Raw genomic sequence first — 18,571 nt, forward strand, 5'->3', positions numbered from 1 at the left:
CGTGAAATCATCAGATCATTTTACTTGGCGTTTGAGGTTCTGCAAGTATTATTGAAATGGATACAACAGGCAAAAAATTCACATGTATTTGCTGCAACCCTTTTAATGAAACGGGTCATGCAAAGAAAAGAAACATACAAAATTTACGATATCCTTCGAAAACACTTCTGCAAAAAATTGAGTTCTTAAAACCGAATGATCAGTTGTGCTACTGTTGCCACAGACAATTGCAGGTGGATCAGGTTTATTTCTAAATTTTTTTATTTTATATTATAAATATAATTTTTGTTTTTTAAGACAATATAGAATCGAACCGGTACCAATGAGGATAATAGCAAGCCAAAATAGCGGAGAACAACGACAATGATTTACTTCAGAAGAAACCTAATGATAAAAAACACAAATCTCACTATTGTAGAAGAAAACTGGTAAAAATGAGTGTGTTGGTTAAAAATAGGTGAGTTTCTATCTCACGAACCAAATAAATGAATAATTTATGTATCAATTAAGCTTATTCAATTACCTCAAACAATTTTTACCTTTAAATTGGTGTTATTTCATACCACCAAGCTTTTGTAACGCCAAAAGCTTGGCTCGCCGCGGTGGCGGTTTTATATGTTCTTCAGGTTCACTAGAAATAATTATAATTTAGTTTCATTATAATTCAATATAAAAATAACATTTATAATATATGCATGCCGCCGCTCAGGCGACATAATCAGCATTAGTTTTGCAAGGAGCGAGTGAAAAGGGTTAAAATATGCTTATAAAGTTACATGGAAATAAAACACTGCCATAAAATATATTCATAATAAATGAAAATTAAAATTTAGATATTTAAATGAAGTTTTCGCTTTCAATTAAATCTTCGTCACAAATTTTGACTATTATTTCAAACTTTGATGATTTTAACTTTAATCAAATTAAACGACTTGCCGTAGGGTCCTGAAATTTTAGTATAATCTTTAGAACCATGATATATATCAATATAAAATGTTTTATAGAAGGAATTTGATTTTCACCAAAAACTAATCAGTATCTGAAACAGTTTAAGAATATATTTATGAAATACATACTTCTGAACTTGCAGTAAGTCATTGTCGTTGCCCTCCGCTCTTTCTGTATTATCCTCTTTTTTTTTTTTCTTCACAACACAACCTATATTGATTAGAAAAAGATACATTTATAATACGATTTAAAAATTTCCTTGATAGAAGCTCACCTGCTCCACCGCTGCACACGTTTTCTAATCTTCTGCGGCAGCGGTAGCACAATTTATCATTCGGCATTAGAAACTCAATTTCTTTCAAAGGGTTTTGGAAGGATTACGTAAATTTTGTCGATGCCTTTTCTTAGTATGACCCTTTTCCTTAAAAGGATTGCAGCAAACACTCATGAATTTTTTGCCTGTAGAATCCATTTCAATGATATTTGCAAAACCTGACTGATTCCACGTTTGTCTGTATAAAATAAATTTTACTTATAATGTAATGCCACGCTATAGCCTATAGGTGTAATCTAAGTTTATAATTGATATAACTTACCAAATATTTAATAAAATGCGCTGGGCGAGAGGATAAGAGAAAATGATTGTTGCTCAATAGCCTCCTCGGCCATGCCTTCACATTTTCGCAAGTGTTGCACGATTCGAGTTCCTAATGTTATGACCGTTGATGTCTAACTTCACATGCGTTCTGTGTCATGGGAAGGTTTGCAGGTTGGAGCTGTCAGCTGTCAGGTGTCATGCGACCGCTGTAGTATTTCCCCTGAAACGAAATTGCATATAGTAATCTGACAGGAGAGAGCCTGAAGAAAAATCTGTTATTGTAATGAAACTTTCTTCGTGTAAGTTTTCTTCGGAGGGTCCATGGTCGGTCCCCAGTGGTGTCGTTGAATCTCGTGTGCATTTGATTGAAATTCGTCGTCCGTTTTAGTAATATATGCCGGCTTTAGTATCTGTTCGTAGATGTTTTTCTCGGTGTCGTTTACGAGAATCTTGTGGATCTTGTATGTTATCTGGTCTAGGATTTTGCGTGTATGGAGGCTTCAATGGTGTCCGAATATATATATTGTATAGCGAAGGAAATGCCTATATGATGCATCTCAGACTGGTCTTTTGTCTGGGTACTGACTGAGCCCCCCGCTTTGCCCTTGCTTCTAGTCCCCACGGAAACCGCCGTTTAGGCATTACTTTGTGAGGGAAGTATTTATACTCATATTTTAAATAATTAGTGCAACATGTATTTAACATCCCTTAGCAAAATAAGATTTCTCAATATAATTTAATTAGATTGATAATAGTATAAACTAATTAACACTCTTCGATCCAGATATAACCAATGGGCGAAGTTTAATTCGCCCTTTCTCTTTCAATATAACGCAGGTTAATTAGCACAGCTCTCACAAATCTGTCCATAGCGTTCCAAGCAGCTTCAGTTGTCAGCATCATTTTGAGAACAGTATCTGGAGTAATTCTTTGGCTCAATATCTCTTCTACATTGCTCACTAAATTAGAGCACTAAATTGCGGGCACACGAAGAACACGTGTTCAGCATCTTTGATTTTGCCCAAACAATATGGACAATCCTGCAAGCTATCTTGCTTGAAGTGAATGCTGTGACATCCCACAGTTGTTGCCATCGGTCAATGTTCTGCTGTTCTCCTATTTTTACCTTTTCAGGACTCAGTTGTTGATATCTTTGATGGTAATTTGTCCCTCTTTCCTCTGTTAAGACTAAGAGAGGCAGAGTTCCTGAAATGACGCATACTGCTTCTTCCAATATTGTGCGAAATGTGCAAGCAACTCTTAAAGCACTTGGACGATATATAGTTCCTGCCATTTACCGCGATTTTTGATTTTTGAGAGCATCAGTCTGTGTGGGGGTACCATATGTAAGCACCGAAGTTACCACTGATAATAGTAATATCCTTCTGGTTTGTTTAGGGCCTCCAACATTAGGCATCAGTTAAGCAAGTCTCGTCCTCACTACTGACATCTTACCACTAACATGTTCCACCTGTTGATTAAAATTCAATCAAGCATCAAGCATTACGCCAAGGTAACGGATATGAGGTTTTGACGTTTTTTGATCTCTAGATTTCCTATCTTCAGCTTTATGGTCGCTAAGAACAGCTTCACTTTTTTGTTGTGTTAATTGGACTTTTATTGTTCTCCTCTAATGATTAATTTTTCTCAAGGTTATGTTAAATGGACTTACGATATCATCAATTTGTTTGGAGACAACTATTATGGCTACATCGTCTGCATATGCCACTAGTTTGACACATGCTGGAATCTCCAGTCTTAAAAGGCCATCATACATAATATTCCACAGCAAAGGAACAAGCACATCATCATGAAGACATATGTTTTAGTATCTGTATGCTTTAGAATAAACATTCAAATGCATTCATTACTTACCTGTGTTTGTCAATTATGATTTGTTGGTTCTGCAGGAGATGCTAGGATATATTCTTTGAGGGAGTTATGTAAGCCCAGATGTACAAAAGACACCATCGCAATCCAGTGTTCTGGTGAATACATTAATACAAGACCAAAAGTTAACTGATACATCTGAATGAATCTAATATAGTTCTATTTTATAGTTTGATTTAACACAATTCCTACAAATCATTATCAAGATTATTTCATAACTGTTTACCATCTCATAAATAAAGAAAATGTTAAATACATATTTATCACTGGATAAACAAAAGAGTTTTAGAGAGTAATTTGAAGGTATAACATATGATTAATAGGATTGAGATTATAATATTAGATATAAATAAGACTATTTAATTACTATAGAAAAATAGCATTTGTGGTAGCTATATTGGTACTATATCTAAATCTATATTGGTATTATATCTAAATATAATGTTATTTTTATACTAAATATAACAATAACAAATGTTTCATAATAAACTGAACAGAACATAATTTTCAACTTTTGTTTGATTCTGAATAAAATAATAAACAAAACCAATGCATGTTTTAAAAACATGTTTCCAACTCCTTCAGATTTTGTTCGTATTTCTACTATTTAGAAGTGATAAAAACAGGTTTATAAAAACATATCACACTTTATTGAAATTACAGTGACAATCTTAAGTTTTTTATGCCTTCGTCTTGTCAGCTTTGCTTTTATCAGTACAGGGACATTCTCCGAGAGAAACATGAGGACTTTCAGTCGGTCTTCCAGCTTTGTTCTTAATATCTTCCTCGACTTTTGCCTTTCCTATGGACGTATTTGATCGTGCAGCAGCCAATGCTTTTGTTTTCATATTTTGAGTTTTTAAAGGCCTCGCACACTTTTTTTCTGCTTTCTTATCGGCTGCTACAAACTCTTCGGACTGGTAAAAGAATAATAAAAACAGTTATTGAATGAAATAGCAGACTATTACTAAATTGTGGAAAAATGCGTTGAGAGGCGTTGAGAGTATTTTTATCAAATACTTGATTGTAGAAAAAGGTTTACCACTTTTGTTAAAGAATTTTATGTTCCATGAAACTGTGCTAAAAGTTTTTGACAAAGGAAGATCCAGCCATTTAGAAGATACATACTGATTCGTTTTAGACAAAGGCTGCCGTTTCAGAGATAGGGAAGTACAAGGTTAAAAAATAGCAGTTTATGAGAGAATGGAGCATCTGATTAGAATGATTTAAAAAGCATGGTTTGTGTTTGGGGGAAGACAAGTCTTGCAGTTTCAAAGTTATCAAAATTAGAAAAAAAAAATTGAAAATTTTTGAATCAAAATTATTAACTTCCCGTAGGGTAAGTTATAGTAAACGTCCAAAAATCGAAATTGAAAATGTTTACATTTCTTCACGTTTTGAAGGTCTGAACATTATGTTATACTTTAGAAAAAATGGATGTGTGTGTATGTTTTTGGGCGCACGGTTCAACCGATTAGAATGGTTCAAAAAACATCCGATTCCTATTGATAGGGAGATGTGCTGATTAGTTTTTCGCAAAGGCAGGTCCAGCCGTTTCGGAGGTACGGAGCAAAGAGTGCAGAAAATGAAAATCGAGTTTCTGAGAGAATGGTGCATCCGATTTATATGATCCAAAAAACATTAAATTTGTAATGACGGGGAGAAGTGGTGATTAGTTTTTGGAAAAGGCAGGTCCAGCCGTTTTGGAGATACCGAGCTATGTTTATATGTGCTAAAAATGGCAGTTTTTGAAAGAACTAAGCATCCGATTTGAATGATTCAAGAAACTTTGTGCTTTTGTTGACGAAACGATTGCTTTGGGATTTTTTTTTATTTCCAAAGTTTTTTGTTTGAAGTTCTCACTATTTTTATAAATATTGGACATTGTCCTTCATTTTAAATTCGATTTATTAGGTTTGACACAACACATGATCAGATATAAAATAAGACCCTTTATTCTAAATCGGCTGGTATGTTTAATTATGGTATGGAAAGCCTCAGGAATTTGCCTTAAGGGACAATGCCAAGCCCCAAATTTGTTATTAGTTGTGTTATTTATTGTAATTTAGATTTCTACCATGTTTGTAAGATATTTATATTATATTATACTTCATACCTGTTTAATATTTTTCAAAACTATCTCCGGTACTTTCCAGATGAAAATGCTACCGGAGGCACTGCAACTGACAATGAACCTCGAGTCCGGAGAAATCGCAACAGCCGTGATGGATGATGTGTGACCACAGCCTATGAAACTGCATGTACCATCCATGTAATCCCAGAGCTTTGAAAATGATCCATTTAGAAGGATTTAATAAAGAAATTACATTAAAAGGTATGTTACAGTCTTTTAATAGATAATTTATATATTGTGTCACCTGCATTAAGCAATAATACAAATGGAAATCATACTTTTGAAGATAATTAACTTCCCGAAGGGGAAGTTTATGTTTCATCAAAGAATCCGATTCGCTAATTTTGTTTTCTCGACGTTTCAAGTCATTCTGAATCGAATGAGACCAAATTTGGAAAAAGTATGCGTATGTGAACAGATTTTTTACCGTAAATCGTTGTTTTCTCAGAAACGGCTGGACCGATTTCAAAAATTTAAAAGCCATTCAATATATCTTGATGAGGACTAGCGTTTATTAATTTTGCGAGACGATCAGCCAAGCCGTTCCTTTGTAAATAGCATAAAAGTAAAATTGCTTTCGTCCACGTTTTAGCCCGCAATTCTGAATCGATTTTGAAAATTCGAAAACCGTTCGAAAGATATTGGTTGGGAATCGTGCTGATTCGTTTTTGGTAAAGAAACGGCCGGGCCGTTTTCTTGTAATAAAGTGTTAAAAAAAATTTTTCGACGATTTTTATTATTATTTTTTGGTGGTAGATAACATAGTCTTATAGATCATACTAAAATATTACGGCCCTACGACAAGTCGTTTAATTTAAAAAATTCGTCAAAGTTTGCAAAAATTAGTATCGTTTTTTTTAGCATTTGTCAAAATTAGAAGTTTCATCGACGTATTCTTAAAAACTGCCAGACCGATTTAAAAAATTTAAAAGCCCAACCGATGTATCTTTGTGATTTGGAAGAAAGTGTTAAACTTTTCGTCCACATTTAAGCTCATACTACGGAAATTATTTTAAAAAATTAAAATCTGTTCGAAAGATATTAGTTAAGAATGATACTGATTAGTTTTAGGTAAAAATCTACCGAGCCGTTTTCAAGTAATTAACTGTTGAAAAAAAAACTAAGCCGACTTTATGGAACTTTTTTTGGCGATATATATCATTGTCTTATAGAACTTACTGAAATATTACGGTTTTATAACAAGTAGTTTAATTTTAAAAATTCATAAAACTTTGCGAAAATTAGTAGTTTTTTTGAAGTTTGTTAAAATTAAAATTAGACAATTTACTTGGTATAATGATAGAGTACACGGGTCTCAATGAACATACTAAACCATTGAAGTGCTACGCAAACTTGTTCAATTATGAAAATTATTGATTTTTGAAAATTTGCTTTTAGAAAATACCCCGAGTGATGAACGTGTTCGTTCGTTTTCAATTATGTGTAATAAATCTACTCGGAATACTTTTAATCACTCATAAATTAATTTATTTTTTATTAATTAAGTAGATTATTTACACATATCGGGAAGTTCATGTAACTTGCCTCAAGGCAAAATACCAATACCAACCAGTTTTATTATGGCTAAGTCATTCAATTGGTTGCCATTAGTGCCAATATAATTATATACTTAGTTCTACTTATAAATCGTACACTATTGGTTTCTATTGCAATCATTAGGACAGTTGTTTTTTGTAATTTCGAAAAAAAGTGTTAAACTTTTCGTCCACATTTAAGCTCATACATAAAAAAAAGTATCAGAGCTTTATGTGTATTGTGTTAAAAAAAATCAAAATCTATTCATATTTCCTTTACTACCTTGACAATTTGATCATTCGACCCAGTGGCAAACAGTTCTCCTCCCATGGAAATGCAAACAGTGTTGATCGCCCCCGATGCAGAGGCTCTCAACTCTCTCACCATCGATCCATCGAGTGCCTCCCAATAGACAACTCTTTTGTCTGCACTTCCAGTCAGCAATTGAACTGCTGTCGGGTAATATCGGACGCAGGTGAAGAGGGTGTTGGCGAAGAGCACTATTTTGCGAACCATCCGTCTGGAAAATAATAAAGTCAATAATTAATTAATTCATTAGATCAGTATGGTATTGTAGGTAGACATATGTTCTTATCAAAGACTTGTCTATCTTTCTCTTGAGTTTCAGATTGATTGATATGGTAACCAATACTATTTGTCAATTTTATGATCAACACATCTTATTCTTTTGTTTTTATTTCAGATTTATGAATATATTTATGAATAATATTATTTGTGTTCATTTTGATGTTTTAGGGTATAGATTCCCAAACTTGTTTGTGGTCGTGGATCCCTTGCTTGGTCGTGGCTTTGTCATGGACCTCCTATTTAGCCTATATCGATTTTCCATAAATTTCTACTAACTACTTTCCATAAATTTGTACTAACGTTTAGTATTAAACATTTAAAGTAGTTATTCATTAATTACTTGAAAAAATAAATATTAACTATGTGTGTTATAATCCACTATCGTGGGTGCCTAGAATTTCTTTTCACTGGTATGGAGCCCTTGAAAGTTGTCATGGACCCCTGAATGTCCATATTGACCACTTTGGGAATCACTGTTTTAGAGCTTCTTAGTGTCAATACTTATCATTATTTTTCTTTACATAAATGTAGCTGAAACATCAAATTATCTTTTTTGTACTTTTATACAAAGTCGTGTATAAAGGTTATGGGCGTATTTCCATACAGAATTGGCCCCACCCTGGTATTTAAATAATTTTGATTTTATAGGTATTTTCGAGAAAATTCGGAATACCAAATTTCAAATCCGTAGCTCATCATTTGGCCGAGATATCGGTGAAAGCATGTGAAAGTGGCCCCTTTTTTCAAACTCACTTTTTGTGGGAAATATGAGAGATATCGAAAAATGTTAACGTCATTATATTTGTACTGATCTTGTCTATGTTGTTCATAATAAATAATGTGAAAAAATTATTTGTTAGTGCGTGAAAAGGTGAAAATGATTTTTCATTGTCCATTTTTTTACCAGTGCTGCTTTTTGGACTACTTTATTATATATATTATTATATATATTAGCATCATTCGAAAGCCTGAACATTTTTCTTCTGTTATTCAAAAATTCGTTAGATAGATCTGGATAGATCGATAGATGAGAAATTCTGAGAGCAAGTATGATGACCAATATATTGATACCTTGAAATTTATTGTTAACTTTTCGTAGGTTAAGTTATAGTAAACACAAAAAAATATTAAATGACATTTTTTATATATCTACGTTTCAAAGGTTTTTGAACCATTTGACGTACCTTAGTAAAAATGGACGTATGTATGTGTGTGTTGTGCGGATACAAATTTTCGTCGACGATTTCGAGACGACGTTTTGATAATACGAGGCAAAAAGTGTCAAAAATGGTAATTCATTTTTGAGATAACCGAGTGTCTCATTTCAATAATTCAAACATTTTATTTGTACTGTTTTTGTAGATGCAATAAAAAAGCAAAAAAAAAACGACAAAAATAATTATTAAACGTATGCACATCAAATTATTAGATATTTTGTTTATATTTCTATGGGTTCCATACCATTCTCTAAAAAAAATAATGTTTTTTTTGAAAATGTTAATTTTCAGTACAGGAATTTGCCTTTGGCACGATGCCATGCACCACCAGTTTTTTCACAACAACGAAGGAAATGTGTTTGGTATGAATGTCTGGGTATGTCGGGCTCGCTTAGGCTTATCTCTTACTTCTTGTTCCCATAAAAAGGCTCTAGAATTCTATGATTCCCAATCTTAATTAAATTTCCGTCCTAATTGATCCTATTCTAGTCCAGTCATTTAAGCTTAAATTAATTTGTGAATTCTTGTATATTGACACTCTAAAAGTTGGCTCAAAACCTAAATATGGTAGGGTGTACACAACATATGTAGGTTTTGAGACAACTTTCAAGGTGCTATTATTAGGGTATTTACAGACTTACAGCAGGGTATCTCGAATTTCGAGGTGAACTTACTATAATGACTGGACTATTCGATCTTCTCCTTTTCGAAGATCAAAACTTTGGTAACGAATGTGTCTCTTTGATTGTGTGTGTATGTATGTGCAGATGCAAAATTTCGTCATTACATTACTATGATTGCTTACATCAAGTCCCAAATAATAACAGTTCCATCTGTACTCGAACTGGCAGCTTCAGAATCGAAGCAATTGATGTGCAGTGAAGTCACAGGTCCTGCATGCTCCTTAAAAATTATCTCCATATTTTGATGGGTTGGATACAGTGCCCACACCCGAACCTAATAGACAGAATATTCAGATTAAATATCTCTTCACAAAAAGTAATGGTCAGTGATAAAAATAGCAGTTACTGTAAGCTGAATCTAAGACTTTGTGTGCCAATATTATATTGATTTTTTTTTTAATTTCTTACTTGTCCTTCACATCCTCCAGTAATCAAACGTTTATCATCAGATGTGATTGCCAGACATGAGACGCCTTTATTATGGGCATTTGTGATGGACCACATTAATTTTCCAGTTAATGGTGTAAAAGCTCTCACAATACCGTCATTCCAACCTGGTAAAAAAATTAATAAACTAAATAATCAGAATGTTGTTCTGATCAAACCATATTTTCAGAGTAGGCCACTGAATTTATCAGTGAGGATTTTACTATTTAAATGTCTATTTTTTTACATTTCACCTGTGATTATAGCTTTTCCACTATAAGTAAACGTTAAGCTTGAGCAATAAAAATTTTCATGCTTGATTCTCAATAATTCTGTTTTTTGTCCATTGACCAAATGCGTACATCTCCTTTGGAAGCAGTTGCGAATACACCACTGTATTTCCTAAAAATGAAAAAAATCAACTTTACATTTTTTTTTGGACTTGAAAATAATGTTATAAAATATTATTTTTTACGTATTTTTATCAAATGAATTAATTTATTAATAACGAAGTGATTTATGACATCATGATAGAGGAACGTTAGTAAACAAATTAATATTTCTTCATGTTTTCCCAAAATATTCTAGGTAATTTTCAAAACTGTATCAGTTTTCGTTTAAATTAATATTATTCTTTTGTGTTGGTGAAAGAGAAGTAATTGATATGTGTAAATGATGGCATTTTGCTTGTAATTGAAAGTAAGTGATTTAATTTTTATTTCACTCAGATAATTCTGAATCCATTTTACAAGTTCTAAATTATTCCAAAATCTGTCAATTGGAAACCGTATCAGTTTTGTGCAAATGTGAGAGGAACCAATATTTCTTAGGCTATAGCTATTTTTATCTTGGTTTTTTTTGGATATTTATTAAATGTTTAGGTTTGATATTTTGTTTAGCATTACGTAGTCTTAATGGAACAATTCTTCACTAAATTTCTTTGGTCAATTTGGACATTCAAACCGATCGGTATCTATCATTCATGATGAAGACTTAATTTTTTTTTGCTATCTAAGGCAATTACCACTACTTTAATTTATTTAAAATTCCTATAAATTTTGGATTAATTTTGTCTCCCAAGGAAATACACAAGCAAATATAGCTGCTGTGTGGCTGTTATTTCAGTTTTTCGGAAATTCAAATCTAATCGGTATTATCAATTCATATAGACTCAAATTGTTTTCGCTATCTAAGTATTTAACTAACTATATTTAACTATATTTATTTACATTTTTTCTCATTTTGGATTAATTTTGCTCACCAAGGAAATACACAAGCAAATATAGCTGCTGTGTGGCACGTTGTCTTCAATTTGAGATCAAAATTCTCCAAATCGATGGTGAAAATCTCGCTCTGATTCGTTTGCAACTCCAACTGTTTTCTCATCAAAGGTCACCATCGATGTCACCATTGCAAAAACATTCGTACGTTTTATCTGAAATTAAAATTAAAGTATGTATGTTCTTCAATTTTAAAGAAATATTGTTTCTGCCAGAGGATCCAATTTATTATTGCATTTATCTTTGTGGACTATCATCTCCTAATTAATTCTAAATAGTTTTATAAACATCATTTCGTTATATATTAAAAATTCCCTTTCAATTGTAAGGAATGTTTTCCAGGACTAATTGACAAAGTTCTGTTCCCAAGATATGACGATCTAGGTTCTGAAACTGATAAAGGCATTAGTTGTTGCTTTGCGTATCGAAATCCACTGTGGTAATTGATATTTTATTGATTACAGGATTCAAAAAAGATCAATTATATTATATTTATATTTTTGAATAGAAGTAAAAGTGCAAATGTACCCCAGCACACTCAAGAACTGCGCATCCTTAAACCCACGCAATTTTTGAATGTGCAAGTGAACATTTGCACAAGGTTCTTGCTTAAAAGGTGAAAATGAAATGTCTTAATTAGTCATTTAAGAAGTTGGTAATTGATTACCTTTTTGAAGTTGGGAGTCGTTGGTCTGTCAATTTTCCTGTTTCGTGTTTTTCATCTGGGATGTCACGTTCTACGACTAAATCTATTGTTCCATCTCCTGCACCAATGAGCAAACTACCATCATGCAGTAAAAGCAATGCTTGGACACCTAAAATGAAAATAAAATAAAAAATCATAATTTTGGTTTAATTTTTAAAGCAGTAATATGGAAATTTCTATTAACCAAAAATTTGCAAAAAAAAGTTATATAAAAAATATTTATTTCAAGTATGCTTAGAGAATGTTTTACAGTTTTTACAGAAACTATGGTTGTGTAGAGGACTGCACATATGATTTTAATGAATTCTGGATAATCTGATATAACTCTTTCGTTGCTTATTGATTAACATTTTTTGGATCCATCAATGATGTTTTTTAATAATTAGGTCCATTAATAATTGTTAAAATAATCTACTCACCCATACTGTAGAGTTCAACATCCTGGCCTTTGGTTTTCTTTCCATTGAACAAACCATAACATCCAATGATCACTGGCACTTTTGGACAATCTAAAATCTGAAAATAGTACCAAAAAATCACATTTTAAAAAATCTAATTAATTTAAATTTGTTAAAAAAAATCCAATTACTTAATAATATAACTTGGTCGTATGATGGTGACCACTTCGATTTATAATTTCTTTCAGTAATCAAAAAGAGTGAAATTTCAGATAAAAATTTGTAAAAAAAATCGTGACAAAATTGGAAGAACCAATATTTTTCTGATGTTATTTTTCTTATTATTTCTAGAATTTTATAATTTAATAACCACGTTAGTATATCTCTTTATGTCTGATGCATGACTGATACTAGCAAAATAAGAATTATTGGTGCTTTGGTTAATAATTTAAAAAGATAAACATCATTGTTCTATGAACAAACGATATCATTTTTAGTCAGTAAATAACAATTGTTATTTTAATGTCAGTTTTATTTGTTGATTTATAAACTCAATGGCATAAGGTTTCAATTGTGATAAACTACACTAAATTGACACGTTTGCGGACGTGGATGCTTTAGCATTCAAATTTTAAAGTCACTTATTTTGAATTTAATTTTATAAAATCTTACGTTTTTGTAAATGTTATGACTAACTGATTCTTTGGGTATTTTTGTACCTTTTCCTCACAAATCACCTTGGGCAAGTAGAAATATGTAGATTTACAGGAGACGTAAAATAGAAGCGACATTGCGTAAAATAAATTTGTGAGGAAATTTTTGCTGTCAATTCTTATAAATCGGGTACAATCAAATAAAAAATATCAAATTTTACAAAAATGAAATGACTGTCCATTTTTTGTAAATCAATATGTGGTCAATGGAAACATTTAAGTTTTGTTTGCGCAATTGGTCATTTAGCTTTTACCACCTAGCTGGAAAAAAATTTACGGTTTTAAATTTGATAATAAAATAATGAAAATGCTTATCAATATTCATTTAAAATTGTTCAAATTTTTCAACATTGCCATTGGCCACATATATATGGTGCACCCTGTACATTGCTGAAGCTTTTACTATAAGGTTTGATATATAAAAGTTAGTAAAATATATTCGTTAAAAAAATATGACTAGTGTTTATTTAGTTATTTCTTGTTACCTCAGTATCATAATGATAATTAAATCGAATCTTGACAATATCTCCACTGGTGGTTCCACAATATCCATACTCGTCTCTGCTATTTCCAACAATGCAAGTATAAATTCGTTTTAATTTGCCGCAATTTACTTCAACAAATCTGGCGTCATATTTTTCTGGATAAATCGCCCATAGACGAAGAGTACCTGGAATTTTAGTACCTTTATGATAAAAAACTTTTGATCTGGATCTAATATGAATGGTTCCTTATGATGGGCATCAAAAATGTATTCTGTTAACATCAAGCAGACGAAACAAACAATTTAGGTAAATATATTTGGTTCTAAAGAACCATTTATCCCTATGGGTACCGAAAGTTTATTTTGTTATTGTCAAACAAGTAAATGATTGTGGTATTTTATTCTCCAGGACTTTTCCAAAATAATTAATTCCAGGTAATGTGTGCTCCAGGTAATTTTCCCACCGAGCATGCAGTTTTCAAAGAGTGAAATAATTAAATTAAATAATAAATTATTTATCGTCCTCGTCTATAAACAGCCGAACATCCATAACAATCGCCTGCAGTAATTTTGGCAGCTGCTCCATTATAAATAGTACTTCTGCCTCCAATGTCCCAAACGTTAATTGTTCCATCATCACGGCCTCCAATCGTTATTAAGAAATTTTCGTCTCCTGTAAATCTACATATTTCTACACGAACCTGGAAAAAAATATAAAAAATATTTGAGAAAAAAGGTTTAATTACATGGCCATGTCGGTGATATATGTGTGACATAAAAAATAGTGTTTGGTAAAGAATTTTGAACTAAATTATCATAGCCCTTTTTTAAATAAAGTTACCATGGCCCATGTGATTTTTTCTGATATCGTGGCGATTAACGTGTAAATAATTTAATATATTTATTTATGATTTTATAATTTATTTACTTTATGTAATTCCTGTTTGGTAATAATGGTTCTTTCATAAAAGTCCCAAATTATGAAGCATGCTTTAAATCCCATATGATTCAATTGGCCACTCGCCACATATTTTCCGGATCTGTGAACCAAAAAATATTATAAAAATTTTTATTTTAATTTTATTTTAATTTTATTACCTTGAGAGATCTAAAGAACATACTAAATTTGTGTGGCCGGATAAAAAATGTTGTTCTTTGGTGCGCCAATTTTGAATAGAAACTTTGTTGCCAATGGCGTAGACTATATGGACCAAATCAGGATGAACCAAAAGACCTGATCTGATGTTTCCTGAAATAAATTTGTCACATAAATGAATATTAATAATACATTTTGAAGTGCAGTATATTTCCTGAGCTGATTAATATCTACTTTAAATAAAGTAAATAAAACAAAATGTTGCTTTGTTAGAAGGCTATCTCAATGGTTTGTTCTATCTATCTCAGTGCAATTTTGATTAAAGGCAACCCAATGGTTTTCAATTCTTATAGTGAAGATATTTACCTTGGAAGGGCTATTTTACTTCTATACAAATTCTGATCTATAATTTCGAGTGAACATGTATATTACTACTGCTTGATACCATACTATCCAAAACTGCATTTAACATTGTATTAAATAAACGATACATTTTATTTAGAATCAGCTAAATAAGGGTATTTTTCATCAAAATGATTTTTTTGAATGTTCTAAAATAACATTTGGCTTTTTCACATTTTATTTATTAATAGTATCCCTAATAATTCGTAAAATGTTTAAAGAAGGAATAAAAATAATTTGAGATCGACAGTGCATATAAATCAATTTTTATTGAATTAGATAAAAAGTAGATGTATTATGCAAAAAAAACATCTTAGCTAAAGCTAGTATTAAATATTAGCAAAAAACAGAGTTTGTTTAAGTAACCACGATAAGTTATTAAAGTATTTTTATCATAATATAAGAACAACAAAATTTGTATTAAAACAACATTATTTTAGTATTATAAATTCGATTGAATTGATAAAATTGAGTATTGTATCAATATTTTATACTATAAAATTTAGAACTTCAACTTACCATCAAATGCTATTATCGCTTCAGCTTCTAAAAACGAAACATCTCCTTCACCACATTGCATGTTTAACAATTTTTTATATAAAATAAAATTACATGTAATAAAAAATATGTATTAAATCCTTTATCAAAAATATATTTACTATTTATTCAAAATATAAAATCAAATCTGACAAATGTCTTTTTCACTTGTTTATTTGAACGAATCGTTGGATGTCATGGATACTGGTCTTGGGTAAATCTCCCCTTCGAATGAAATTTTTTCTAGTAAATTTGTTAGGGCTGGTTTTATCAGCATGTTTGTATATTGATATTTAAAATACAGGAAAAATATTTTTATAAGATATTTAATATGTTTTAAATAGTATTTTGCAAAATGTAAGAGTAAGAATAATCGCATTTTGGACAGAGAAATATGTTTAGCAGTTTGATGTATAGATAGGTTTATTTGATTTCCAAATTTTTGGAATTAGGTGGCAAAATTTGAAATTTTGCTTACAATTAGATATTTAACTTAATCTCATGCATTTTTCAGATCTTCAGTAATATTCATTAATTAAAAATTCAACTCGTTAGGAACAAATATTTAGATTACATTTATTCATTAGAACATTTTTCATGAGAACTGCTGAATAAAAATTTTTAATCCTGATTTTTATTTATAAATAATAACAATTGAATCTAATACAGTATTTATTTACTAACAATAAGACTGTTTTTTACACTTGATTTTATTTAAATACTCTCCTATATTATACAAAAACTTTAAAAATATCTAAATTTTAGATCTGGTCATAAGTCCAGTTATCTCAATTCTTGAATATTTTTTAATTTTCACCATTTTCTGAAGAACAAAAAATAGCAACACTCCAACAGACTCAAAACTGATGCTCCAAAAAATAAGCTAATTATGCCACCAATAGATACTGAAATCATTTGTTATATAAATTAATTTTTCATTATTTAACATATAGTATATTTTTATAGTATAGTATATAGTATATTTTTTTACCAACAAGATCCAAAGTTGTTCTGACGATTTTTCTTGCATAACGTAATGTAGGTAAGGCTTGTAATTTTATTTCAACTTCTATGCCTTCTATTTCCTCAGAAGATCTACATAATTATAAGCAAACAACATAACAATAATCAAATATATGATTATAGCTAAAAATATATAATTATAACTATTTAAATTTTTAGCTAATATAACGATTACTTAACTAACTAGTTCTTGAATTGTAAAGGCTATAACTACTCTAATCTCGGAAAATTATTTATTATTTTTTTATTAAAAAATAGAAAAGTAGAAAAATAACTACTTACTCATGGTAGCTATGTATAATGTTATAATCAGATTCAGTGCACGACGGTTCACAATCACATTTTACTCCAAGCAATTTGTCTAAAATCATTATCCGTGGATATGGATAAATTAGAGAATAAACTTAAAATTGGTAATTCATTGGTATTAAAATGATTTTGAAACAAAAATAAAAATTTGTGCTTACCTTCATTTTCAGTTAAACATGTCAAACCCTTGAGATCACAGTAGAATTCCGCATCTGAAACAAATTTAATATTGATCAAAACCACTATAAAATTTTTGATTATTGTTTTTTACTTACAGACTTCTGGCATCAAATGATGTGTACAGTTGCACAATTGAAGTTGTTCCTCCAATCTACATTGGACCATGCAGACACTATGACTGTAATATTGGTAGGCCTTCAAGGAATTTGTGTCTTCGTCAGGAAATCTGCAACCCCGACGGTCAACTGGAAGACCCAGGAGGGCTGGGTCGTTGTCGATTTCGATCACCTGGGAAAAATGAGGTCAGAATATTTTATGTTTTTTATCTATATATTTTTATTGATATATTTTATCGATATATTTATATTTTTACATTCAATCATTGAAAAGTAATTGAAAATTAACATTGGTATATCTTTACTTTTTAAGACTTTGTGGTCGTTTTGGCCTGTCTTAGAAAAACATGGTCTCTGTTGGTATGGGTGTAATACTTTTAAAAATTTGCCAAATTTTTGAAAGAGCTAAAATTTACTAAAAAATAGATTGTATACAATTATGAACTTGCTTTACTACTTATATTATGAATCTGTAATTTTGAGCAACTTGACATAAAAAACTAAACTAATATGGATAACTTCACATCTATATTAGCTTTCCCTTTCATCAAATAAGTTGTCTGAATACGAGCCAAATATTTTATCGAAAAAAGATCAAAATGTTAAATTAATAATAAACGTTACAGAGATTTTTAGAGCAATTCTGGCATAAAAGAGCTCATAAAATAGCATTGTCATGGCAACGCTCTCTTATGCTTGTTCTTGGTATTGAAAATTATGAAAGTGCTTATCTATTTTTAGTGCGATAATGTGTATTTTACATATAAACAAGAAAGGAATAATCTTATGATAACTGCACCATCTAGAATTCTGTTATCATAACATTTTTCCTGGCTTGTTCATATGTAAAATACGGATACAGATCGCACGGCAAACAGACAGACATTTTCATAATTTTCAATACCAAGAACAAACATAAGAGAGCGTTGCCATGACAACGCTATTTTATGAGCTCTGTTATGCCAGAATTGCCCGCTATATGAATTTTATAATGTTACCAACTTTTGATTTTTTTACCGTAAAAATTTTGGTAACTTTCGAACCCCAGAACACTAATTCCTTGAAGTCACTGTCAATGTTATAAAATGGTACATCTTCGGGAGCATGGAAAAACACCTAAAAATTAATAAACATTAAATTATTTTCATTATCAGCATTATTGTAATAATTATACTAAAGAGTTACTTACTTTAATATCATCTTTTGTTCGAAAAACTAATTTTCCTGGACCACTTGAACGATTGGACATTAGTAGATTATCATTGTTTCTGTTAAAAAATCGAATTTACTGGACTAAGATAATAAAT

At 30.8% G+C, this 18,571-nt stretch overlaps 1 protein-coding gene and 1 long non-coding RNA gene across 2 annotated transcripts; one reads left to right on the plus strand and one right to left on the minus strand.

The window, feature by feature from the left end:
* Window positions 1–2,940: 2,940 nt before the first annotated feature.
* On the plus strand, window positions 2,941–3,558 carry LOC113386760. The gene is made up of 3 exons (XR_003368011.1): window positions 2,941–3,059; window positions 3,199–3,380; window positions 3,457–3,558. It is a non-coding gene; the product is annotated as an uncharacterized LOC113386760 (long non-coding RNA).
* Window positions 3,559–4,116: 558 nt separating this feature from the next.
* LOC113386650 (cilia- and flagella-associated protein 52-like) lies at window positions 4,117–18,513 on the minus strand. The gene is given in 20 exon segments (XM_026624416.1): window positions 4,117–4,353; window positions 5,553–5,720; window positions 7,389–7,626; window positions 9,717–9,868; window positions 10,003–10,148; window positions 10,275–10,355; window positions 10,358–10,422; window positions 11,282–11,401; window positions 11,968–12,115; window positions 12,426–12,522; window positions 13,603–13,787; window positions 14,146–14,302; window positions 14,530–14,641; window positions 14,700–14,850; window positions 16,628–16,731; window positions 16,942–17,062; window positions 17,127–17,180; window positions 17,244–17,436; window positions 18,282–18,380; window positions 18,454–18,513. Coding segments are annotated over 20 exon segments (2,688 nt in total).
* Between the last annotated feature and the right edge of the window lie 58 nt (window positions 18,514–18,571).

This window comes from Ctenocephalides felis, unplaced genomic scaffold, assembly GCF_003426905.1.
Source record: "Ctenocephalides felis isolate EL2017-DRISC unplaced genomic scaffold, ASM342690v1 CF-g0.4_SCAFFOLD_03571, whole genome shotgun sequence".
NCBI classification, from domain to species: Eukaryota; Metazoa; Arthropoda; class Insecta; order Siphonaptera; family Pulicidae; genus Ctenocephalides; species Ctenocephalides felis.